The following is a 26,429-nucleotide window of genomic DNA, read 5'->3' as shown; positions in this document are numbered from 1 at the left end:
TTATAAGAAGACTAATCCCATTTGTGGGGGTTCTACCCTCATGACCTAATTACCTCCCAAAGGCGCCACCTCCAAATATCATCACACTGGGGATTAGGGCTTCAACATATGAATTTGGGGCAGGGGGACACATTCAGTCCATAGCAGCCAGTGTGCCCATCAATTAGGACAGGGGTGACTGTCAGTGTGGTATTAAGAACTGGCTACAAATGAACCTCATCTCAGCCTTGAGGGAGGTGCAGTTGCTAATAACGGTGTGTAGGTAGGAGGGAGGCTGGGGGAGGTGCAGAAGCCAGCACTGTAGAGTATCTGCTCCAGGCCAGGAGCCACACAGAGACCCACACATAAGGGCCTCAATGGGTCCTTACAGCAGCCTGTAAGACAGATGGGTCAACCTCACTGGGCAGATGAGGCCCAGAAAGGTTAGGTGACTTCTCCAAAGTCACACGGCCCATTTTCCTGAAGGGGAAAAAAACTCCCTACTCATGTTAAAAGGAAAAATCTTCTCTGATACCCTGGGCCAGGTCACATCTTCCTGGTCTGGACATGCACAGCACCTGGGGCTCCCTGTCATGGCAAACCCATCATATTATGGAGGTCACTCATCTAATTGTCTCTCTTCCCCCTTGTCAGCACAAAGTAGGTGCACACGACACAATTAATGAGTGGTTGGTTGGATGAATGGATGGATGGACATATGGGTAGATGGATGGATAGTTGGTTGAAGATCATTGTTCATCTTAACACAATAGTCATTAAAATCACCAGTAGCCCATTAACTCATCTCTGCTGTTGTCATCACAGATATAATTACTGCTAACGGGTCTCATAGCTCGTGCTGTCAGAGATGTAATTATCAGTGCCTGTAGGACACGCCACAGGTAGCAGGAAGACAGATAGAAGACAGCACCTCGGCGTTAGAGTCCCTTGTGGTTTTTGCAAAGCACTTTCAATCACATATAGCGCTTCATTTAAGCATTGTAAGAACGCTCTGAGGGCGATGCACCAGGGAAGGCAGCAGAACATCCTGATGAATAACAGTGTCTCTGGATCCAGACTGCCTGAGTTCAAATCCCAGCTCTTCCGCTCGCCAACTCTGTGACCTTGGGCAAGTGACCTCACCTCTCTTGGCCTCGGTTTCCTCATATGTTCTAGGGAATAACAAGACTACCTGTCTCATAAAGTGGTTGTATGATTGCTAATAATCACAATAATTAGTGCTTACCATGCGCTTGACTCAATTCTTAGTATTCTGCATGAAATAATTCACTTAAGCCTCATAATACCTATGAAGTAGATACTATTACTCCCCCTCCCTTTGTTTAAGATAATGAAACTAAAGTGAATTGGCCTCCCAGTCTGTTGAGAGGTGGCAGAACTCGAACCCAGAGGCTGTGTCTTCTGGAGCCCGTCCAGTTAACCTCCACGGCATCTCTGCACACAGGCCTGCTTGGTCCCTGCCTCACCTGCTCCTCTCGGGGATATACCGTTGGGGTCAAAACTCACGGGTTATGGTGGTGGTGCATGCCCGGATGGCCAGGGGCCCCGAGTATTCCTGCAGGACTGCGGGTGGGAATCCCAAGCACACACGTTCTTTGGCGTCTCGTGTCTCTGCTTAAGGCATCAGGCCCATTTTAAGTTCTACTCGGTAAGATACCAGTTGGTCCCAGTGTGAAAATAAGGCTTCCTGTTGCATCCTTGAGTGCAAGTGCCCTCCTGTGAGGTATGACAGGCTTCTCCTGTGGCTCCAGCACCCCCTGATCCAGGCTGGGAAGCTCTGTACCCCGGGTGGAAGCTCACTGGATTTGAACACGGTGGTTCACAATTAGTTCCCAGTAAACCGGGAAGTAGCTGGGGCACAGGGGAGAATGACTTATTTTACAGATGAAGAAACTGAGCCTCGGAAAAGTGAAGGGACTTGCCCAGGATCCCACAGCCGGGGTTCAGGAGATCTCGGATTTGAACCCGGATTGCTGTGATTTAGGATCCTGTGTTGTTCTTTAGAGAGAGGGGAGGGAGCGCCCCCTAGTGGGAGGGGAAAGAGCAACGGGCTGGCAGTCGGGAGATCCCAGCCCAGCTCTGGGCTCCGTCCACTCTTGCTCTGTGTGTCTCTGGACAAGTTCCTTTCCCTCTCTGAGCTTCAGGTTCCTCACTGGGAAAATGAGATTAACCCTAAATTACCTCCAGGTCTAAAACTCTGTGCAAGAGGAAAGGATTGTGAAGGAAAGAGATGAGGCAGGGGAGGGGGACACGAGGGAGGAGTTGGGGCTGGAGTGGGGCTCAGTCCCACCTTCCTGCCCCCACCTTTTCCCCCTCACTGTTCTGGGCCTAGGACGGCCAGCTTTCCGCGGCTGCTGGGCGGGGCCAGTCCCTGTGCCAGACCCAGCTGAGCTCAGCAGAGGCCCTTTGTCACCCAACGCTTGCCGGGGCCTTGGCCACCGGTGTTGGGTATCTGGGTGGATTGGGTTCTCTCCTGGCAGCTCCACAGATGCCACACTCCGGCAAGGGTGGCCAGGCGGGCAGGGAGTAGCCGGGGCTCCCTCCTCCTCCTGGGCTCCCTAAGGGACGTGGCAGCCGCGGTCCGTGGTTCCGGACTCTGGGGCCCCAAGGTGAGGGTTCTGTTGACCCCGGTTCATTCTGAGGGCCACAGTGACATCCTGGTGAATATGCATGAGACGGACCCTCTGGCGAGGCTGAGGCCCTCGATCAGTGTAGCTGTGGGCCGCGGGTGCAGGCAGGTTGCTTTCTCCCATCCCCACGCCTGTGAGACTCAGTGGGGAGAGCAGTGCGTTTCGGCAGATATAGGAGGCGTGGACAGGGGAAGCATCCGTGCTGGGGCGTCTGGGAGCTGTTTCTTGGGGGCAGGGGTTAGGCCCCTGATTGTGTGGGCATGGCATGTGTGTACACAGGGTTGTGAGCTCTGGTATTTTTGAGGGGAGGAGGTGGGGATGTTAAGATGACGCCTGTAAATGTGACTACGTGTGACAGTGTGCCTGGTGGGGAGGGGGTGTCCGCCACCGTGTGTGTGAAGGGGGCCCTGTGTTGGTGTGTGTGTATGGCAGTGGGTGGGCCCTAAAAATAGTAGGCAGGTGGGGTGTTGCACCCCAAGCGGCATGTCACAGGGTGTGTGTACACCAGGGTTCGTTTCGCGAAGTCAGTGTGTCCATAGTGGACAATTAGGGGGTTAGCATGTGTTATGAGGGTACATCAGGCTCATAACCTAATGAGCCTGGGGGTGGGGTGTAGCATGGAGGGCCTAGTGGGTGTCAGTACGTTTGGATTTGCAGTGGGTGCCGGTGCACGATGGGGTGTTGTACGAACATCCACGTCCAGGTATGTGTATGTGTGGTGGGTGTTACTTGGGGTGGGGGGCGTGTGTGTAGCACCTGCAAGCCGGGCCTCCTGGGTACCTGCCCCATGAGGCCTCCAGTGTCTGACCCCTGTCCCCTCTCTGCTTGCCCCTGCAGGAGCCATCACCCCGACCATGTAGATGCCAGCTCCAGGGAGCAGCATGGGCCCCGCTGAATGGAGACTCCTGGGTCTACAGCCCTGAGCCCCTCCGGCCCCTGGACCTTGCCCCACGCCCGGGGACGCCCCTCAGAGCCCACCGCCACTGTCGCCAGCCCACCTCGGCTGCCCCCTGGAGTCAGCTGCCAGGAGCCACAGCCGTCCAGTGAGGGTGTGCTGAGGACAGCCACACGGAGCCGTCGCCTGGCAGCCTCCTGTCCAGCACTGACCCTCGGACCCACCCCGAGCGGGGACCGCGGCAGACATGGGTGACATGACCAACAGTGACTTTTACTCCAAAAACCAAAGAAATGAGTCGAGCCATGGGGGCGAGTTTGGGTGCACGATGGAGGAGCTGCGCTCCCTCATGGAGCTGCGGGGCACCGAGGCCGTGGTCAAGATCAAGGAGACCTACGGGGACACTGACACCATCTGCCGGCGCCTCAAAACCTCACCTGTCGAAGGTAGGTGCACAAGGCTTAAACACGGGGTTTGAATTCGGGGCTCCGTCAGACCCTGGGCTCCCTTACCCAGGCCCCAGGAACCCCCTCATCTGGGCTTGAGCATGGAACCAATGAGCCAATTCCAGCTCCCCAGCCCCTGCTGCTGGGCTGCGTCATGTCCGACTCATCCAAATCCAGACTCTGATTGGGGATCCCTCGGTCTCTGGGGCAGCCGTGGAGCTGCTGGGAAGACAGGGCAGGCAGGAAGATGGGCTGTCACGGGAAAGGTGACAGATGCCCATGTGTGTCTTGCCCTGGAGCTGGGCGTGGGGCTTTCTTACAACTGCCAAAATGAGCAGGCCTGCAATCTCCAGACAGGGAAGGTTTCAGCTTTCTGGAGGGGACCAAAGCCATGTCATCTGCCACAAGGCGGAGAGGAAGGGCACCAGCCCAGCTTGCGCACCAGAGCTCAGAGTTTGGGTTCCATCCCCGCAGTTACCTTCCCCTCACGAGGAAGAAGAAAAGTTCCCTAAATAAACCCCAAAAGCACAGGTGTGAGGTACTCTGCCCTGGCACCCCCAGTCCTGCAGCTTGGTGCAAAGAAGCTGCAGAGCCTCACTTTCTTCCTCTGGAAAATGGCCGATACCTACCTCACAGGGCCTAGTGGAAGCCTGAGCATACAGTAGGTGCTCAGTAGGTACAGTGGCAGCCGTTATTATTCTAAAGAGAGTGGATGACAATCCCTCCACCAGGTGTAGACCACACCCTGGGAGGCAGGCAGCATTTGAAGTCTCATCCCCACTGACAGACAAGAAATCTGAGGCTGCCTGTGGACCTAGCTGCTCAGCCAGGGCCAGACGGTCCGTTGCTGTGCCGGCACCCACTGTGCCCTGCGGCGCCAGGGGTCAGTGTCCCTCTTCGTCTGGGGCCCTCTTCTCTTGGGTCAGGAGGAAAAGCTAAGACTGGTCCTTCTTCCCAGATTCGCTGCTGTCTCTGATGTTTCGCCCACCTTGCTGAGTCTGGGCAGAAGTTTAGAAACGCCTTTTGCTTTTTTGATATTGTTTGGTTTTGTTTTGGTGGGGAGGGTGGAAATAGGGGAAGCGTCGTTTCTTCCCTGCGCGATTCTAGCTCAGGGCTTGAGAACAGCCACGTGTGGCCCTGAGATGGGAGTGGGCTCAGCCGGGGGGGCTCCTGGGCCCCGGCCTCATGTAAACATCGATCTGTGGCAGAATGGCCCATGCTCACCTCCACCGTCAGTTTGGCACACCTGACCTGCTAGGAGGCAGGGTTGTCCCAATGGTCTTTGCCTTTTGAATGGGACCAGGAGATTCTCTTGAGTCAGGAATTATTAAGTGTCTCTGGACCCCAGACTCTGTGGTGAACCTGATGGAATCTATGGCCCCTCCCCGCAGAAGAATAGTCAACTGTGTGCAACAGTGTGGTCCACGCTACCAGCATGTTCGCAGAGCCCCTCAAAGCCAGGCCCTGGACCCCAGGTTAAGAAATCCACCCTCCCCTCCCACCTGACAGGCTCGGGGACCTGGGAAATCGAGTGACTCATGGCCACGCTCCAGCTGGGGACAGCAGGTGTGCACCTGAGGGCAGGAATCCTGTCCTGCTCCTCTCTGAACATCCAGCACCCATCCCGGTGCCTGGCACAGAGGAGGGTGGGTAACTGACCCATAAAACCCTGAGATGTGGCCACTGAGTCCCCAGCCCACAGAGAGAAGCTCTCAGATGGCTGAGCAGCCAGAACAGCAGATAATCCAGACCAAGTGCAGCAAGGACCCCAGGGATCGAGGAGAAACGAGATGGGTGGGCAGTGGAGGTTAGGGAAGGCTACCTGGAGGAGGAGGTGTTTGAACTTGGCTATGGAGGGAAGAGAAGGGAAAGCATGTGATGTGGCACAGAGCCACCTTTCTTAGATAGAATTCCCCTGACTGCTGATGTGCTGCAAGAAGTTACATGAAAAGAAAAATAAAGGAGACTTTGTTTTCTCATCTGTAAAATGGAAACGATAATGACAGCTCTGACTGTTGCTCTGCTGCCTGTCAGCTGTGTGCCTTTGAGGCTTTTGTCTGACCTCTCTGGGCCTTGGTTTTCTAATATTTCATGAGCATCAAGTGAGATCTCTCATGGGAAACGTCCCTGAGAAGGAGGAAAGCCCACAGTAGGATTAACCAGAGCCCCTGCTGCCTTGATCCCCTGAAGGATTTCCCAGGGTGCAGATGGAGCTGAAAGAGGTTTGGGGAAGGACAGAGGAGCGTAAAGCTACTCTTGGACTTGGACTTGGACAACTTGGGTTCAAATCCCAGCTGTGTCACTTAACAGCTGTGTGATTCTGGGCAAGTTACTCAGCCTCTCTGTGCCTTAGTTTCCTTATCTGAAAAATGGGATAATAATAGTGACTACCTCATAGGGTTGTGGTGAGGCTAAAGTGAAGTAGCTTAGTACCCTGCCTACCAGGCACATGGACAGCACTGTGGGTTAGAATTCAGCCCCAGAGACTAAACGCCTCCATTTCCCCATCAGTAACATGGGTTTTGAACGTCGAGATCAGGCCAAGTTCCCGGCATAGAAGTCCTCAGTCAACATCAGCTTTTGTTGTTTCCAGTATGATTATCACTACTCTGGAAGAAGCAGTCACGTTCTCCGGAAACGGTGAAATCTGACGCTTCTGGGACACTGGCCAGTGTCCGAGCTGATGCTACACGTTTTACTAGGCTGTTCTGCATCCTTATCACCCACATTCCTGGCGGCAGGTGGTGTTACCCATTTCACAGATGGGAAGCATGAGGGCTCAAGGTCACCACCATGGCTCACATCAGCTCAGACTTTGAACACAGCTGTGTCAGACACCACAGCCAGGTGTGCCCTCCGCCCCCAGCCACGCGCGTGTACCTAGGAACAGTCCTGCGAAGGTGCCTTCTGTCTGCCAAGGGTCTGAGGAGGGTGGAGCCGCCAGGGCACTTTTCAGTTTCCCTCTCATGCTCAGCATTTGTTCTGCCCTGTTTAGCCCTCTTCTGACTCAGAGAAATGCTTGGCCTCCAGCCCCAGCCCCCAACTTCAAAGCCCAGTGGTCTGGAGCTGTCCCAGCTCCAGCCTGTCCCAGGGTCCCAGGTTGGCCATTCCCGACACCCCCTGCCCTAGTCTGCTGACGTCAGCAGAGAGCAGCCTCTGAGTCACACTCCCGGAAACTGCTCCAGGCCCCGCATAAATTAGCCTTCCTGTTCACATCCAGCTAATTTTAGGCAAAAAGATCTCTGCAAGTGCTAGAGGGGATCTGAAGCCATAGAAATCAACTCCCATCCGGGGTACCACCTGCTGCCCGCACAGGCCGGGAACTCAGCGCCCGTGGTCTGGCAGTGTTGGGTATTTCACTGGGCCATTGAGTGCCATTGCTTTCCTCTCCCACTGCTGGTTCTCTTCCATCCTGGTCATGCCCCTCCCTTCGTGCCCTCCACTGCTCCCTTCTTTTCATACCTGTCCAGCCTAGGACAGTAGAGCCCCTGAGACCCAGGTTTGAATCCTGACTGGCTTACTCTTCAAGGGACACTGAGAGAGTTCAGTGAATCCTCTCTGAGCCTCAGTTGTCTTATCTGTAAAATGGGCATAACACTACCTACCTCACAGGATGATGTGAGAAATAAATCAGGTCATCCACATGAAGGGCTTAGCACTGTGTGGCAGTCCCTAGACACTTACAAAATGATGTTCGTTATCATTGTTATTATTATACCCAAGTATCTCTTTTTTAAAAAAAAAATCATGATCTGGCCCCATCCCTGTACAAAAATTAGGCAATTAAATAAGATGGTGCCCAACAAAGGGTCAGTGTGCTATCAGAGGAGGCTTCCCAGAGGAGGCGACGTCGCATTGTCTGGAAAGATGGGTAGTGGGTGTTGGGGTGGCCTGTGAGCCCTGAGGCAGGAGCTGACTGTCATTCTCCACTGTATCCCAGCACCTGCTGCAATGCCTGGGACTCAGAAAGCATCAGCAGAATGAAGGAAGGGAGGGAGAAGGAAGAGGTGGGGTGCTTAGCGTCCCTCTCTGTGTAGTATGGAAGGCTGCAGTGTGGGGACAGGACACAGGACACCCTGCGTCACCCAGAGAACACTTAGCTTCGGTTCCCGGGAGCCCGGAGTGGCAGTGCCCTGAGCCACTCACTCGGCATGCATGGCTCTCGTCCTTCACTCCTGACCCTGCACCACCAGCTGTCAGCAGGGGCAGCTCAAGAGGCCCTGCTGGGCGCTCCCTGCATTGCATATTTCATGGTGGGGGAGAAAGGGGACAAAGAAGACAGGGCAGCCGCAGGGTAGGGTGGGAACCGGATACATCGGAGTGTTGTGAAATGGAACCTCCAGTTAATTTTGTATGAATCCTATGGCCTGCCCAAGTCGGGGAGAGAGAGGGGCTGAGGGAGGACAGGAGAGCAGATCATGGGAGATGGTACCCCATGTGGCATGAACACGATGATGAACGAGACACCCCTCAGACCTGGCAGGGCCCACATTGCGCAGAGCCACCACTGCGCAGGCACGGGGCGGGGGGGGGGGCATGAAGGCAGCAAAGGGGGTCTCCTGTTTGTCACTGTGATGCTTTGTTTCTCCGTGTGCTCCATCTCCCCAGGTATCTCTGGAGCCCTGAGAGGTCAACAGGGAAAGTGAGGCAGACACAGCTGTAGCAGTGTCCCAGGCAGGGTGGAGCTGGGGGCCCGCTCAGACACAGGGTCCATGCAGGGAATTCATACCTGGCCAGAGATGAGGGAGGACGCCTTCCCCCACCAGCCCCTCCCCACCGCCGTCTTCATGTGAAGCAACCCAGGACGCTGTCAGGGGCAAGGCCTGGAGGAGCAAAGCCCCTCCAGGTATTTAAGAGGCTGAGGTAACCAACCACCTTCTCAAATACATGCAGGGGTGGAGGAGGGCCAGGCGTGAAGCCTGGGGAGGCTTCCCAGCCTTGCCTCTGTCACTAAGTAGGTTCTTGACCTCAGGCAAGATATTTAGACTGGTAACTTCAGCTTTCTCATCTGTAAAATGGGAATTGTGCTACTTCGCTCTCTGCCGTTTGGAGATAGTGAGTTGAATGTGCTTTGAAGGTTTTCTACCAAACAGTCATCACCATTTCTATCTATTAGGATCCTATTTGATAGAAACCCATCTCAAACTGGCTTATGCAACAAGGGGATTTTCTGGCTTGTGTGCCTGAGACGTCCAGGGACTGTTCTGGCCTCAGGCATGGCTGGATCCAGGGCCGCCAGTGCTGAGAAGGGCTTTGTCCGTCCCTCTCCTGCTCTCTTCCACCTCCACCGTCCTCTGTATTGGCTTCATTCTCGGGCAGGCCTTCACCCCGTGAGGCCCCCAGCAGCCAAAGGCACCTCTTTCTCAGGGTTTCCCCCCTACTGGGTCACCTGGAGCCACCCTTGAACTAATCCCTGTGGCCAGAGGATGGAATAGGCTGATAGGCCAGACCAGGTCATATGCTCACCCCAGAGGGGTGTGGTCCTACTGTGTGCGGGGGAGGTATGGAGGAAGAGCAGGCATGCTGCGTGCCCTTGAGGATGGGGAGAAAGGAGAGAAGTGTGGAGGCAGGATTCAGGAGCACCAAGCCTGGAGTGATCATAATGACACTGTTAATAATTACACCAGGGAAGCAGGCAGAAGCTGGGTCCGTCCGGGTGGACGGGGGTCTACGACTAGTGTCCCAGCAGTGAAGGGGCCAACTCTGTGTCACGGTCAAGTCCTGGCTCCATTCTTATCCAGCTGTGGAACACTGGGCCAGTTACCTAACCTCTCTGTGCCTCAGTTTCCTCATCTGTGCCATGAGATTATAACAGTGCCTCTTTCACAGGGTCGCTGTGAGGATCACAGTAACACGTGTCAAGCGCTGAGTGCATGGCAGGTGCTGTCTCAGTGTCAGCTGGGGACTCTGGGTGACTTGAAGGGACAGGTTGGGTTTAAATTAGTGGAGAAGAAAGAGGCAGCTTATCAGGGCAGATAAAGGGCTTAAGCAACACGTGTGAGTCTATGGGTTTCAAAACATGAGTGCCGTATTTGATTTGCAAGGCTTATATTCCCTCCCCAACCCCCAGCGCCACCGGGAAAAATAAATCCCTTAGAAGCACAGCTTTCTGCGAAAGTCGGATGAATCACGTGTAGACGCTTTCCATAAGGCCACCTGCACATCTTTCTGAATCATCAATAAAATAAACCCACGTGCTGATTGATACGTGCTCTCCATCTTCCCAGGCTGGGGCAGCGGAGTCTGTGCTGGGCAAACGGTTCTGCAGGCCTGGGGAGAATGCAGAACAGTTAGAGAAAGGGCCCGACCTGCCACTGACGGGGCTCCTGGGGGCTTCCAGCAGGGCTAGAGGGACCGCACCTTCCTTGAGCGATGCCGCTTGGCTTGGTCAGTGCTTCGTCGTCAGGCACCCAGAGCGGGCGTGGAGGATGTGGGCTGGGGGGAGCGTTTCAGGTAGGCCTCTCACTAGGTGGACCCACCATCCACAAAGCCTGCTTCCCAAAGCCACCTACTGGCTGTAACAGACTGTGAGCACTGACCTGAGTTCCAGCTCTACCCTCGGGGCCCTTGAGCACGTCACTCCATCCCTCTGAGCCTCAGTTTCCCCATCTGTAAATGGTATGATCAGAATACCCACCTGCCAGAACCAGTGGATACAGGGGTTCAAGATTGTCCCAGGTTTCCCCTGTTTCTGTCATACTGAGCGGAGATGTAAGCTGACACACATTCACGCATTGAACAAACGTGTGCTGTGCACCTGCCATGCGCGGGCTTGGGCCACGTTGTTCCTCTGGATTCCGTGTGCTCCTCAGGCGGTATCTGTGTGATGTGGCTGAACATGGGACAGGTGGGAGGCCGGGACGGGGCAGCCTTCCAGCACATTCCCTCTTGGTCCAGGGTCCAGGATGGTGGAGCCCCTTCCTGACCCCCTTCTGCTCCAGAGCTCCCTAAAGATTCCCTGGAAAGGGGGGGGGGTACAGAGCTGGGTTGTAAGTCTCCCTGCCCTGAAGACTCTTTCCAGTCTAGCTGTGACAGGTCTGCCAGCTGTGACCCCAGTTCCAGCTGTGATACCAGGTACAGCTGTGAAACACGGCTCAGCTGTGACCCCAGTTCCAGCTGTGATTCCAGGTACAGCTGTGATACATGGTTCAGCTGTGACCCCAGTTCCAGCTGTGATACCAGGTACAGCTGTGATACACGGTTCAGCTGTGACCCCAGTTCCAGCTGTGATACATACCAGGTACAGCTGTGATACACGGTTCAGCTGTGACCCCAGTTCCAGCTGTGATACATACCAGGTACACCTGTGATACACGGTTCAGCTGTGACCCCAGTTCCAGCTGTGATACATACCAGGTACAGCTGTGATACACGGTTCAGCTGTGACACCAGAGACTCATTAGCACGTATTGAGGGCTCACAGAAGGCCAGCTCTTCTGCTGAGGCTTCACGGCATCACCTCATTCAATCCACACCCTGTGAAGCAGAAACTGTTTGTATCCCAGCTTTCCGATGAGGAAATCGGGGTCCAGGGCACCACCGCTAACAAGGGGCCCAGCCAGGACCGGTACCCAGACAGGCTGGCTGCCAAACGTGCCCTTAATCTACTGTCTCCTGTTGACACGAATAACTCCACAGCAAGGGGGAGTGAGCTTCCAGGCGAAGGAGGGAGCGGTCTCCGCCTGGCCGGAGACAGAGTCAGGAGAGGCTTCCTCTGAGCCAGGGCTCAAAGGGCGGGGAGCAGTTGAGCACACAGAGATGGGGAAGACAGCACGTTCTTCATGAGAGGGGCACCTGAGCAAAGGCCCTGGGGTTAGAGCCGGCACATGCATGGGGAGAAGTGAGGGATTCATTGTGCCTGGAGCCTAGGATGTATCTCAAAGGACAGAGGACTCCAGCCCACGGACTGTGGATTGATTTTTGTAGGCTGGGTTTTAGCTGGTATGTTCATGCAGTGTGTGCAGACTGTCAGCCTGTGATTGTGTTTATGTTTGTCTGTGCTGTGCTGTCCACGTGAGTGTGAAATGGGCCGTGAGCTCCATGAGGGCGAGGCGTGAGTACAGCTCCTCTTCAGGGGCCAAAGAACCAAAGAACTCGCTGAAGGCAGAGAGACTGAGGTCTGGGTGAGGTTGTTCTGATACGAGGTTCCCTGGGGGTCCATGGAGGTGCCCCAGGGGTCAGGGAGATGCTGAGTGGGGGGCTCTGGCCTTTCTGCCCCACCATGTAACAGAGCAGCTCCTTTTTTTTTTTTTTTAATTTGTTTTGCATGGTAAAGCATCTGGTGAGATTTTTTTTTAAACAAAGAATTTTTTAAAAAGAAAAGAAAAAAATGTGTAAACCTCTGGTACTAGAGAAAGATACTGAACTGTAGTGTCTAAAAGCCTGGGTTGGAGCTCAGGTTCTGTAAATTCTCAGTGCCTCAGTTTTTACATCTGTAAAATGGAGTGGGTGAAATCCAGCCCCCAGGGTCCATACTGGTCTGTGGATTAAATGAGGAAACACACTCAGAGAGCCTGGCCCACAGCGGGGCCTCAGGAGGTTCGTCTTGCAGCCACTCCACCCTAACCACGTTCTGGCCTCGTGCGTGGCCCACCCACCTGTGTTAGAGGACGCACGGGGCTGGAAAGCCTCGAGTGGGGACCGACCTGACTCTGGTCCCTATGGACTGAGACATCTCCAAGCCCCACCACCAATGAAGAGGGCAGGTCTAGGAGTCCCTGGGGCCCCTCCAGGTCCTCAGGAACCACCAACCCCCCCAAGAGCAGTACAGACATCAGACTGGCCAAAGGGTGACTAACTCAGAGCCAGCCCCCAGATCCCTCTTCCCTTGAAAGACTATAACTTCATATCTTTGGGGTGTCGCTGAGGCCCCGCCCCAGCCCTGGCCGGGGCAGTGCCCTCGGCCCTTTGCCCCGAGCCCCCGCCCAGCCTCCCTACCAGGCGGCTTCGGAGTCCTGCCCACACTGGCTTCCAAAGACCCGTGTGGGGTTCCCATGCAATAGGTCTGCCCTGGACACCAGTCTCTGGTTACTTCACCTCCCTGAGTCTCAGTTTTCTCATCTGTCAAGTGGGCTGAGGGGGGAGAGATGCTGCTTGGTAACCACAGGCTACACTGTCTCTGGCATTAGGGCGACCTCAGTTGTCCACCCAGCCCAGGTCCCACAAAGCGCAAGAGAGCTGAGGCCGCCTGTCCCTCCAGGCCTGCCTGTCACACGAGAGGCCCCGACAGGGCAGGTGAGTTACTTATACAGGCCCTCCCGTCTCCCCACAGCGATTATCTTACTCCTCCTGGCACAATCCCGGCCCTGCTGTGGTTTCAGACACACAGTTATTTATAGTCAGTGGAAATTAGGGCCTCTGCAGATGGTTCCCTCGTACCCACCTGCCAGTGTCAGCCTCCACCCCAAAGGGAAGCCCCTAGAAATTTCTATGGCCCCAGAAAATGATCCCAGGGACCCTTTCTGAGCAGAAGAGACTCAGAGGCTCTTTCTATAGGATAACTTTGGAGAAGATGCCAGAGAGTTGAGAAGCAGAAGTGAGCCCTTCCCATGGGAGGATCTGGGAGGGCTGCATGGAGGAGGCCGTATTTGAGCAAGATGCTGAGGGATAGTCAGGGTTTGCAGTGGAGAAGGACACTCCACGTAGAGGGAAAAGTGTAGACAAAGGCACGGAGGCAAAGAAGGTTATGTAAAAGGAAGAGCCGATCATTCTGTTTGGTTACGGCTTGAAGGATGGAACCACAGTGGTAGTGATAATAATTAAGGAGTAACTGAGCATTGCAGATGCTCCAGACACTGTTCTAAGAGTTTTACGCACGTCATCACCTCATTCGATCCTCCTGACAACCCTATGGAGTAAGCACTAGTAGTATCCCCATTTTTACAAATCAAGAACCTGAGGCACAGGGAAATTAAATCACTTGCCCGTGGTCACACAGCTAAGGAGTGGAGGAATGCAAACCCAGGCCGGCAATTCCAGAGTCCATACTAGGACTCCAGATGTCAAGGCACAAAGTTTGGGCTTAAATTAAGAGGCAGGAGGGAGGCCTGGAAGGTTCTCGAGCAGAGGAACAGTGCGGCTGGGACAATTGGTCTGAGTGAGTGTGGGTTGGATGGGGAGATACCCCAGGAAATAAAGCCAGTGAGGAGGGAAGGACAGACATCCAAAAGAGAGGGCTGGACCCAGCCGGGGATGGTAATGAAGAGGAGAGCGCACCATACAGCAGGACATAGTCTGTGATAGACGGTCAAGGGCGAGAGTGTCATGCAGACTCGGTTTTCAAGACAGCAGCTGGCCGCTTGTGGTGGAGACGGGCCAGCAAGGAGAGGAGCAAGGCTGGGTGAAATGAAAGGTCTCTGCTGGGCACTGTGCATCCTCAGGGCCCGGGGGATAGGAAGGCAGGCCCGGAGGCAGGACATCTAGATGACAAAGACACCTACAGAGAAGTCCTGTCTCTGCTAACAGGTCCCAAAGCTGCATGGGGGGAGGGCAGAGATCTGGGCCTGTGCTGTTCACTGCTGTATACTAGTGCCTGGAACAGTGCCCGGCAGAGAGTACAGTCAATAAACGTGCAGGAATGAATTCACCTGGGGTGCTCGTCAAGCACAGGTCCTTAGGGAACACCAGCCGCTAAGGGAGCAGGCAACCAACAATGCAGGAGAAGTCAGAGAGGAAGAAGGAGAGTGTCACCTGCAGGTAGGGTGTGGTCAGGGTGTCTGACACTGGATAGGCAATCAGTTAGTAAGGGTTGCCAGGAGGGGTCCAAGGAGGATAAATAGCCCCAGGGACAGGCTGCTGCATGAGATCTTGGGAAACCTCTGCTGGACAAAATATAGTAAGTGCCCTACATACAAACCTTCAAGTTGCGAACTTTCAAAGATTTGAACGTGCCCCTGTGTGCCAGCTGTTGTACTGTACTACTGTAATTTTCCAAGGTACTGTACTGTAAGATTAAAAACTTTTTCTTTATTTTTTGTGTTTGTTTTTTATCATTTGTGTGAAGAGTGTTATAAACCTATTACAGTACAGTACTATATAGCCAGCTGGGTTAGTTGGGTACCTAAGCTAACTTTGTTGGACTTACAAACAAACTGGACTTACGAATGCACTCTCGGAATAGAACTTCTTCGTATGTAGGGGACTTACTGTAGCAGAATAGAATGTTCCCTAGGGCTGCCCCGACACACACCAGCTCAGTCAGGTCAAGGCAGATGGGACGATAGCCTGAGGGACTCGCAAACCCGTGGGACCACAGGTCTGGAGTGGCTCTCAGGGACCATCTCAGCCAGCAATCCCAGGGTGCACTGAGGGCCAGGAGGGAAGGGACCTGCCCAGGTGTACCGTGGGTGAGGTCCTGACCCAGGCCCGGGGCCCCTGAGTCGCCCCTGCACATGGTGAAGGGGGAAGACGTCCCTCTTCCCTGCCCCCATCGTAGCCGCCTCACCTCCCCGCAGAACCTCAGCTCTCATTCATCCCTGCCCTGCTGCTGTATACATTTCCAGGGGCCACCATAACGAAGGACCACAAACTGAGTGGCTTAAACAACAGAAACGTATTGTCTCACCATTCTGAAGGCTGGAAGTCTGAGATAGAGGTGTCAGCTGGGTTGGTTCCTTCTGAGGGCTGTGAGGGAAGGGTCTGTCCCAGGCTTCTCTTCTTACCTTGTAGGTGATCGTCCTCTCCCTGTGTCTTCACATCGTCTTCCCTCTGTGTGTGTCTGTCTCTGACTGCAAATTTCCTCTATGTAAGGACACCAGTCATACTGGAGTAGGGCTCACCCTCAAGACCTCATCTTAACTTAGCAACTACTCACCTCTGCAGTGACGCTATTTGGTCACATTCTGAGGTTCTGGGGCTTAGGACTTCAGCATATGGACTGGGGCAGGGGCGTAATCCACCCAGAACATTCTCACTTGAGACAATCACTTCTATACTTGGAGCCACGGTTTCTCTCCTGTCACGTGGGAATGTACAGGGGGACAGATGAGGACTGTGGTGAGGGCAGATGAGCTCCCTTGCATGTGAACACGTATGTCTCCGAGAGCCCGTCACACAGTGGGCATTAGGAAGCAGCGATACAGCCTAAGTGTTCAGCAGCAGGCGTCCTGGGTCTGATCCCAGCTGTGCCACTTACTAACCAGCTGTGTTGTGCGAAGCAGATGACTTCACCTCTCAGAACCTGTCTACTCATCTGTGAAACAGTACTTGCTTGTGATCCGTTGTAAGGAACAAATGAGCTGCTGTGAGCAAGAACACACAGCTCAGTGCAGGAAGCCTGCAGGGGAAACTGCCATTATTGCTATTACTGTTATCACTGTCGTCATCATTATTTACATATTATAGGTTCAAGACGCTGAGGCCCAGAGAGGGAAAGATCTTGCCCAAGCTCAACAGCCGTCTGGCACAAAACCAAATGAGAACAAACTCAAACCAAATGAGAATGCAAACGTTTAACATGCAGGTCTCCTGACCCGCAGTCCCAGCTTTTTTTAACCACATCCCTGTGTGATTTTTTTTTTTTTTTTTGCCGTACGCGGGCCTCTCACTGTTGTGGCTATTCCCGTTGTGGAGCACAGGCTCCGGATGCGCAGGCTCAGCGGCCATGGCTCACAGGCCCAGCTGCTCCACGGCATGTGGGATCTTCCCGGACCGGGGCACAAACCCGTGTCCCCCGCGTCGGCAGGTGGACTCTCAACCACTTGCACCACCAGGGAAGCCCTGTGTGATATTTTTTAAAAGTAATTCCTGAATGCCTAACATTAGGAAAGCAATTAAGCCACCTTCAGCTTCTCCATGTGCCTGATGGAACAATGTGGGAAATTGTTGTTACAGAGAACAAAAAGCAATGTGGATGGGGCTCGTGATATAGTGCAATGTGAAAAAAGCAGGGTGTAGCATGGTCCATGGCAACAACTCCATAGAAACAGATGCGAGGAAAAAGGGCTGAAAATAAACATCCAGAAAGTGCCGGTGTTGTGGTTACGGGTGAGATTAGGGGTGATGGTTTTTCTCTCAGCTTCTCTTTCTGCACTGCTGGGGATGTTCTAAGGTGGGTCAGCTAAGGCATGTTGGTTGTAAGCAACAGAAGCCATCTGGGCAGCGTACCGCAGATCTGAGGGCAGAACGGGTCCCTCTGTGTCAGAGCAGAGGCTAGAAAACCGAGGGAAATAGGGGCGTGCAGGGATGGGTGGCAGGACTGACAGAACAAATGCGTCCTTGGGGAATGTGGGTGGTGGGGGTGGAATCTGCTCCAGCCATCTTGGGTCCTTGTATTGCTGAAGATTCCAGGCAGCGCTGCGCTGGCAAACGTTTAACATGCAGCCCTCTGGGTTGAGAGGGTGTCCTCGTGTGTAGTGTGTGCTAATTTCCATGGTGGCTGCCCTGGGAGACAAGCATTTTCAGCCTCCCATCTTATAATAAAGAAACTGAGACTCAGAGAGGACTTGTGTGGGGTCACACAGTGAGTGGGTGACAGTCGGGACTTGTCCTTGGGTCTCCTCACTTTCCCAGTCCTGTGCCCCTTGCCCCACCTCTTTCCTTGCTGGCATGTGTTTGGAGGAATCACAGTGTCAGAAAAAAAAGCTCCCTAGTCTATTAGAAGCTGGAGCTGGGAGCTGGGAGAGAGCCAAGTCCCAAGAAACCACTGAGTATTCATTGAGAAAAAGTGGTCACCAAACTGTTCCCATCCCAGAGAAGGAGGCATGTGGGGAAATCCTGGGCAAGCCCCACTGCAGGGGGAAAAAAAAAAAAAAAAAAATATATATATATATATATATATATCCCTGCAGAGGCAAACTGTAGAGTGCAGAGGGTAGCTTTGTAAATTACCACATTTTGGCTCAACTCCTAAAGGGCCAAAGTGTTTTCCTTCCACTTGATAGAGGCAGCTATAGGCTATCTGGTGAGTGGGCAGGCACCATCGTAGACTTCTGGATCTTAAGCTTCCTGAGGACAAGGGCAGTCTCATTTGCCTCTGAAACCTCAGCACCTAGCAGGATTCTGCATAAATGAAAATATGAGAGATGATGACATGTGTAAGCATTCTAAGGGCTCCCTAGTCCACCTGCCCCCAACCAGAACCCTCAGCCCAGCTCAGCTTGAGCATCACAGAGATATCAGAAAACCAACCCCTGGCCAAAGCTGCCAGCAGTGTCTCCACCACCTCCCTGTACATGCACCAGGCCAGCTTCCCTGCATTCCCACTGTCTCCTTACCTGAAAAGGTATGTTCTTTTCATCCCCACCTGGAGGTCAGGTCCCGGGGGGAGGGTGCCAGCTGGGAGAGGCTGTGATCTAACAGAGATGAACATCCTGCTGCCCCCTTGCCAGCCTCAAGGACGCATGAGCTGGCATGAAGCTGCCAGCATCCTCTTGAAGTCCCGGGAGATCTAATTATCCAGACAAGGGGAAAGTGTTGAGTGAGTGAACGCTGGGGTTTGGAATAATCCGTTTTCTGACTGCTGCAGTTAATGTGAGGCCAGGCTGCAAAACTGTCCCTGTGATGTTCTGACAATGGGCTTCCGGGACAGCTGGCTGTTTGATCTGGAACTGCCAGCTTTTCTGTCTCCCCCGAAGGTTTCCTAAATTGTCCTAACAATTACCATCTCAGGGAGCCAGCCATGTTTCTGGCCTCGGCACAGTAACAAAGAAAGTGCAGCCACGATGTGGGAGGCTGACGGAGACCAGCCTTGGGGCTGCAGTGAGTCCCAGCCCCGAGGTTTCATTCTGAGCACTGGAGGATGGTGGGGATTGGGGAACGTGCCTTTTACGTATGGCATCTCTTTTCAATATTGTTACCATTTTAGAGATGAGGAAACTGAGGTACCGTGTGCCAAGGTCATTTGCCAACAGGTTGCAGAGGTGACATCCGAACCCAGGCCCACCTGGCCCAAGCCCCCACTCTTCAGTGTGTTCTAGACGCCCTCAGATCTTAGATGGTTTTTTCCTATCTGCGGGTATTTCAATTTCAGAGCCTCTTGGGACACATCCTACCAGCTCTGTCCTGAAGTTTTGTCCCTGAAAAGTGCCAGGGATGATGATTTCATGCTAGCATGTTTCTCAATTAATGTATATTTTTACCTTCTGCTGTAAATATCTAAGAAAGAATTGCCTCCAGTCGATGCTGGACCAAGTAGTACGGAGTTGGAAGGTGTCAGCAGAAAAACCTAGAGTGGAACAAAAGGCTAGAAGTTCCCAAGCACCTATTAAGCTCCGGGCATCAGAAAGCTCTTTCATTTGTTCATTCATTCAGTAGATGTTTCTTGAACACTTACTATGTGCTAGACATAGTTCTAGGCCCTGGGGATAGATGCAGCAGCGAATGAACCCAAAAATGTTGCTGGCCTTGTGGGGCTTGTGTTTGAGTGTGGGTGGCAAGAAAAAAAGCCAAGTAAATGGAAAAATAATTGAGATCATGCATTGTAATAAGGGCTCTGGAGGAAATAAGCAAGGGCCTGGGGAGTAATAACAGAGGGATAGTCTGAGATCCTGGGATCAGGAGGCAGAGAGGACCTGGAGAACGAAAGGAAGGCTGCCCTGTGGAGTGAGGGCAAGTGTGGACAGAGGCTTGGAGTGGGGGCCTGAGGGCAAGCCAGCGAGGGCCAGACAACCACAGGAGCTGCAGGAAGGCTGTGGGGTTTCGTCTCAAGTGGGGCAGCTGCCGGAGAGCTGAGAACAGGAGAGGGACATGATAATGTTATCTCGTTCTTTCTTGCCAGGCCCTACAAAGCAGGTACCCAATCCACACTCCAGAGGGTGAGGAGAGACCAAGGCACTGAACGGCTATGGCTTAGCGAGTGAGGAGGTGGTGACAGGGCCACTTTTTAAACCCAGACCTGGGTGAGGGTCTCTGCATCGCCCAGCCAGCCAGGGGTCAGCATGGCCAGAAACCCAGCTCTGGTCTCCTAGCAGAGTGCCCTGTCCCCAGAGGTCTTGCTGCTTTGTTCTGTTCCTTTTGGTTTTGTTGCTGGGCCACGGGCTGAACAGAACTCAATGGAGTGTGATTTCAGGGTTCATCGGAAACATTTTGTTTCCCTGTATAATTACAAGCCGAGGCCGAGATGTGTGTTGCTGGTTGCTAGGCAACCAGGTGTGACCCAGTGAGTGGTGGGGGCGATGATTCTTCCCAGACAGCAGTGGCAGGTCCGCCCACCCTCCCGTCTCCGTAACCCCTCAAGATCCAGACCCTCGCAGCCAGGCAGGAGAACCCCAGGGACTCATGATGAGGGGGACAAAATGCAAAGTAAGTGCTAACAGGAGAGGGTGACAACTCCAAATCAACATGAAATGAGTTCAGGCCCACAGGAAAAATAGAGAAGGACCTATGTAGGGAAGGCCCTTTATGACCATAATAGTGGCCCACACTTTTACCTTGTGCCAAATACTGTTCTAAGTACATTAACAGACATTAACTCGTTGTATCTTCACAGCAAGCCTGTGAGGCAGTTACTATCAAAATCCCCATTTTAAAGATGGGAAAACTGAAGCACCTGGGGGTTAACATACCCATCCTGTAAGTGGCAGAGGCAGGCAGTCCAGCCCCAAGCCCAGTACCAAAGCAAATGGGTCGATGGCCTGTCTGAGAGATGAGATTGGGGGTCAGAGAGATAGAACACATGAGAGATTTACTCAAAAACTGAAGTTGAATCAGTTCAGCTCGTGTTGCGGCCCTACTGTGTGCTGGATAGTTTGCGTTATACAGAAATGAGGTAAAGATCTGGAGCTGGTGGAAAGGGAGTGATGGCAAATAGACCCAAGCAGGCCATCGGAATATTTACCAGGGTGTGGTGGGGACTATGAGAGAAGAGAAAGATGCTGGGAGAGGGTGGCGTTGAGGCAGACCCCAGAGGAAAGGAGACAGGCCCAGGCCTGGAAAAGGAACCAAAGGTAAAAGGAGAGGTATTTCAGGTGGCACTTTATCACCTGGAATTAGAATGAATTTTTAAGGTGTCTGTCTCCACCCCAGACTGTGAGCTCCTCAAAGCAGGAGTAACATGGGCATTAAGGGAACTAATAACCTGGGCGGGGTTGTGAATTTCACATACCTTGGACTGGACTTATCTACCACAGGAAAACAGGACTGCATCAGCACCTGCAGGATTTGAAGCTGCAGGGGAAGTATTTATTTTTGTGTCCTTAGGAGACAATACATATCTGACATTTTGGATGCAGCGATCATGGAATGTTTATTTAATAAATATGTGAATAAAGAAGAAAGGGGAATAAGAGAATGAATAATCCCACTACTGGGTATATACCCTGAGAAAACCATAATTCAGAAAGAGTCATGTACCACAATGTTCATGGCAGCTCTATTTACAATAGCCAGGACATGGAAGCAACCTACGTGTCCATCGACAGACGAATGGATAAAGAAGATGTGGCACATATATACCGAGTCATGAAATATTACTCAGCCATAAAAAGAAACGAAATTGAGTTATTTGTCGTGAGGTGGATGGACCTAGAGTCTGTCATACGGAGTGAAGTTAAGTCAAAAAGAGAAAAACAAATGCCGTATGCTAACACATATTTATGGAATCTAAAAAAGAAAAAAAAGTGGTTCTGAAGAACCTAGGGGCAGGACAGGAATAAAGACACAGATGTAGAGAATGGACTTGAGGACACAGGGAGGCGGAAGGGTAAGCTGGGACGAAGTGAGAGAGTGGCATGGACATATATACACTACCAAATGTAAAATAGATAGCTAGTGGGAAGCGGCCGCATAGCACAGGGAGATCAGCTCAGTGCTTTGTGACCACCTAGAGGGATGGGATAAGGAGGGTGGGAGGGAGACGCAAGAGGGAGGGGATGTGGAGATATATGTATACGTATAGCTGATTCACTTTGTTATACAGCAGAAACTAACACACCGTTGTAAAGCAATTATACTCCAATAAAGATGTTTAAAAAAAAGTGAATGAATGAATGAGAGAGAGAGATTAGTCTTAACTGTTCAACAGGGGATGTTAGACACTACTTGTTGAACATTTAGAGCCATTGCAACTTCCAGAGTGGGGAAATAAATGTCTAATGGACACTTAAGGGGAATCAGAGCAGCATTCACTGTGGGTCAGAGGTTGGTGGTTCTGGGAGGGAGACCCACCAAGGAGCCATTGCAGACAGGGCCAAATGAGAGACGCTAGGGTCCCGAACTCAGATGATGACCTCAAGAGTGAACAAGAAAGGTCAAACCCAAGAAATCCCAGGGAGGCTGGTCCGTATGGTCTGAAGGAGGGATAGATTTGAAGGAAACGAAGAGCTTGGTCTTAGACCTCCTGAATTGGAGATGTAAATAAAACAACCAGGTGGGGCTACCTTGTGGGCCCCTCAACATCTTGGCCCAGGGATTGAAAGAGAAAGAGGACAGGATGAGAGATACCGTGAATACCTGAAACACAGGCCCCCACATCCTGAACCCACACCTATGGCAGACATCACTAATCAATCCCCATTCTCAGACTCCTCAAATTCAACTCCAGGTAACCCCTGCTAATCAATCACAGTTGACTTGCAAGATGAAACTTATTTGTGGCCCCTGTCCTAGGGGTGGCAAGGGGAGCCTTCAGATCGGACCACTCTCTGAAAGCCAGAATAGAAGAAGAAAGGGGCTGATGAAGGAGCAGAGGTGGGAACAGGGAGGCCTCGAAGTTAAGGTTGGGTGTAAACCACCTGAGGTCCAGGTCAGAACCATGTATCTTCCGTCTGTAAGAAAGACTTTAAAGGCTTACAGAGTTTAAACACTTAAACTCTTTTTTTTTTTAACATCTTTATTGGAGTATAATTGCTTTACAATGGTGTGTTAGTTTTCGCTGTATAACAAAGGGAATCAGCTATACGTATACATATATCCCCATATCCCCTTCCTCTTGCGTCTCCCTCCCACCCTCCTTATCCCATCCCTCTAGGTGGTCACAAAGCACCGAGCTGATCTCCCTGTGCTCTGCGGCTGCTTCCCACTAGCTATCTGTTTTACATTTGGTAGTGTATATATGTCCATGCCACTCTCTCACTTCGTCCCAGCTTACCCTTCCCCCTCCCTCATGTCCATTCTCTACGTCTGCATCTTTATTCCTGTCCTGCCCCAGGTTCATCAGAACTTTTTTTTTTTTTTAGTTTCCATATATATGTGTTAGCATACGGTATTTGTTTTTCTCTTTCTGACTTACTTCACTCTGTATGACAGTCTTTAGGTCCATCCACCTCACTACAGATAACTCAGTTTTGTTTCTTTTTATGGCTGAGTAATATTCCATTGTATATATGTGCCACATCTTCTTTATCCATTCATCTGTCGATGGACACGTAGGTTGCTTCCATGTCCTGACTATTGTAAATAGAGCTGCAATGAACATTGTGGTACATGAGTCTTTGAATTATGGTTTTCTCAGGGTATATGCCCAGTAGTGGGATTGCTGGGTCGTGAGGTAGTTCTATCTTTATAAACACTTAAACTCTTTAAGAGTTTTTTTTTTAAGGAACCCTTTTTTAAGCAAAATCACCCAGCTATTATTATTCATTCATTCCAATTAGTGAAAAAGAATCCATTCTTATGAAGAATAATATTCTGAGGGTACAGTTTGATAACTTTCCTGAGAAGCCTAACTCTTCTCAAGTGACTTCAGTTTTATCGTTCGGTGAAGACTTTAGGAGTGTGCTTTTCTCCTACTGTGGGCTCTGTGGCCTGCCAGCCATTCATGCCACGCCTGTTTCATGAGCACTTACTATGTTCTGGGCTCTATTCGAAGTAACAGGACAGTCTCCACCATGGAGCTTACAGCCTGGCAAACTAGGGCAAGAGCTGGCCTCAGAGCCATCTATGGCTTCACCGGTGACTGGCCCCGGCGACCCTTCCTCCTTCAGAGCCAGCTTAACAGCTAGAAAAAAGAGAGAGTGTTCTGTCACCTTCCAGTTATCAAGAAAGCATCACAGTCGACCTGCCAGCATCCCTGCCCCCAACCTGGCAGGAGCAGGGGCATGGCTGGTCAGCAGAGTAACCGTCTCTCCACCCCCCAGAGGAGGGTGGACTCACCTCCCAGCAGGACCAGCATCGCAGGGCTGGCCGGGGACCTGTGGGCCCTCAAGCCTCACAAGAACCAGGTTCCTAAAAGCAGGCACACAACACTTCTCTAGCGCCCAGAGTTAGCAAAACTACAGAAACAGCTTGCTAAAGGAAGCGCACGCTCCCAGAGCAACACACCTCTAAATAAAACACTTCAGAGAGAATGTGGCAGGTTTCTAGAGAGAGACATCACTGGGTTTTGCCACTAATCAGGAGATGGATGTGGTGACGACCATGTCTGCTCCAGTTGGAGTCCCTGAGTGTGTTTTCCCGGCGGTCCCCGTGCTCTTGGTATTAGCGTGAGCCTGGGTCAATGAAGCATCTTTATCAAGCCCCATGCTGCACCCACCGCCATGCCAGGCCCTTGAGTGAGGGGACGGGAAGTACCCTGCCCCTGAAATGAAAGCGGTGCTGACCCTTCTCTGTTGCACAGGCAGCGACAGAGGTGGCCTTTGTCAAGTTACTGGAGAGACACACAAAACACTTAAACCACAAAAGAACGCCCAGCAGTGTGCAGCGAAGCATCAACATCAGTGATAGATTCCTGGCGCAAATGCTCAGCTGGTCCCGAAAGAGCCTGTGTCACAGAGCACAGCCTACATCGTAGAACAGCAGGGGAATGGGGTCTTGGCATCTCGAGACCTGGGTTCTAGTCCCGGTTACGCTGCTAATGGCTTCATGCGCTCGAATGAGTCACTTCACCTCCCCAAGCCTCAGTTTCCTCCTCCATGGAGTGTCCAAAGGCTATTGGCTTCTGTAGTTGAAGCCCTTTAAGCTGTATATTTAGGGGATAATTCTCAATGCACACACTATACTAAGCACTCTATGCCAGGCATTGCCTCACATAACCCTCTCATCAGCCCTCTGAGGTCTGCAGGATCTCCCCTTTTTATAGCCCAAGAGGCCCAGAGAAGGTGAGTGACTTGTCGCAGGTCACACAGCTGTGGAAAGTGGTACAGCCGGAGCCATGGTTAGTTGTTGGAGGCTGTGACCACACAGTTCTAAGCCCAGAGGACCCAAATTAGGTGCATATCTCACCTGCCCCCGGAAGATTATGAGGCCATGTATGGCGACAGCTCTACACAGTTAGGCCCCCAGGTGGGTGTAGCAAAGCCAGGGAGGGTGGGAAGTGGCATTTCTGCTCACCAGTGTGTGACTGGTGCTTGGTGGGATGCTGGTGCAGGGAGGTGCACAGTCACAGTTTACTGAATGAATAAATGAATGAACGAACAAACGAAGGAGGCCGCACACAGACTAGTTCAGAACAGGACTCAAGCCAGCTTCCCTGGGTTCAGTTCTAGCTCTGTCGCTTCCTAGTTGTGTGTAAAATGGGATGATAATGGTATCTCCTGCAGGGAGCCACTTGGAGGATTAAATGAGTTTGTATATGTGAACGCGGTTAGCACAGAACCTGGCACGGAGTAAACACTAAGTGTTGCCTGTGATGATGGTGAGAACAAGGGATTTAACCAGAGGGTTGCGTATCTGTGTTGTGATTGAGCATTAGAGCTATTGGCCCAAGTGTTTTCACAGCCAGTGATTCCCCCTCCCTTCTTCTCCCCCTTTCTTGCTCCCTCCCCCTCTCTCTCCCCTCCCTCTGTTTTTCCTCCACAAGCACACAGTGAGTGTTTCCTGTGTGCCAGCCATAACCAAGGACACACAATGAAATGACACAGGTCTTGCCTTTCAGGAGCTCAAAATTAAGTAATCCCAGGAGTCAGTTAAAATACCACTTAATACAGCCATAAAAAGAAACGAGATTGAGTTATTTGTAGTGAGGTGGATGGACACAGAGTCGTCATACAGAGTGAAGTAAGTCAGAAAGAGAAAAACAAATACCATATGCTAACACATAGATATGGAATCTTAAAAAAAAAAAGGTTCCGAAGAACCTAGGGTCAGGACAGGAATAAAGACGCAGACATAGAGTGTGGACTTGGGGACACGGGGAGGGGAAGGGGTGGGCTGGGACGGGGTGAGAGAGTGGCATGGACTTATAAATACTGCCAAGTGTGAAATGGATAGCTAGTAGGAAGCAGCCGCATAGCACGGGAGATCAGCTCGGTGCTTTGTGACCACCTAGAGGGGTGGGATAGGGAGGGTGGGAGGGAGACGCAAGAGGGAGAGGATATGGGGATATATGTATACGTATAGCTGATTCACAGTGTTAGATAGCAGAGGCTGGCACACCCTGGTAAAGCAATCATACTCCAATAAAGATGTTAAAAAGACAAACAAAAAATAAATAATAAAATACAGAGTACAAAATGTTCAGCCTTAAGGGTACAAATAGCATGGTTTCAGAGAAGGGATAAATTACAATAAAAATATAGAACTGTCAAAAAAAATACCACTTAATAACTTCCGTGGGGGCTGAGCAGTGTAGAGGGGCCACTGGAT

At 52.0% G+C, this 26,429-nt stretch overlaps 1 protein-coding gene across 1 annotated transcript in view; it reads left to right on the top strand.

Moving 5' to 3' along the window:
• The window catches only part of ATP2B2 (ATPase plasma membrane Ca2+ transporting 2), a 402,426-nt gene that overhangs the window by 289,923 nt on the left and 86,074 nt on the right, over positions 1–26,429 (top strand). The window contains exon 6 of the mRNA XM_079933858.1: positions 3,468–3,971. Coding sequence (XP_079789984.1) covers positions 3,773–3,971 — 199 coding nt within the window. The 5' untranslated portion in view covers positions 3,468–3,772. The remainder of the gene's footprint in view (positions 1–3,467; positions 3,972–26,429) is intronic.

The sequence above is a fragment of the Stenella coeruleoalba genome, assembly GCF_951394435.1.
Source record: "Stenella coeruleoalba genome assembly, chromosome: 10".
In the NCBI taxonomy this organism is placed as follows: Eukaryota; Metazoa; Chordata; class Mammalia; order Artiodactyla; family Delphinidae; genus Stenella; species Stenella coeruleoalba.
Note: the sequence above shows the minus strand (reverse complement) of the source record. Positions and strands in the feature narration are given on the sequence as shown.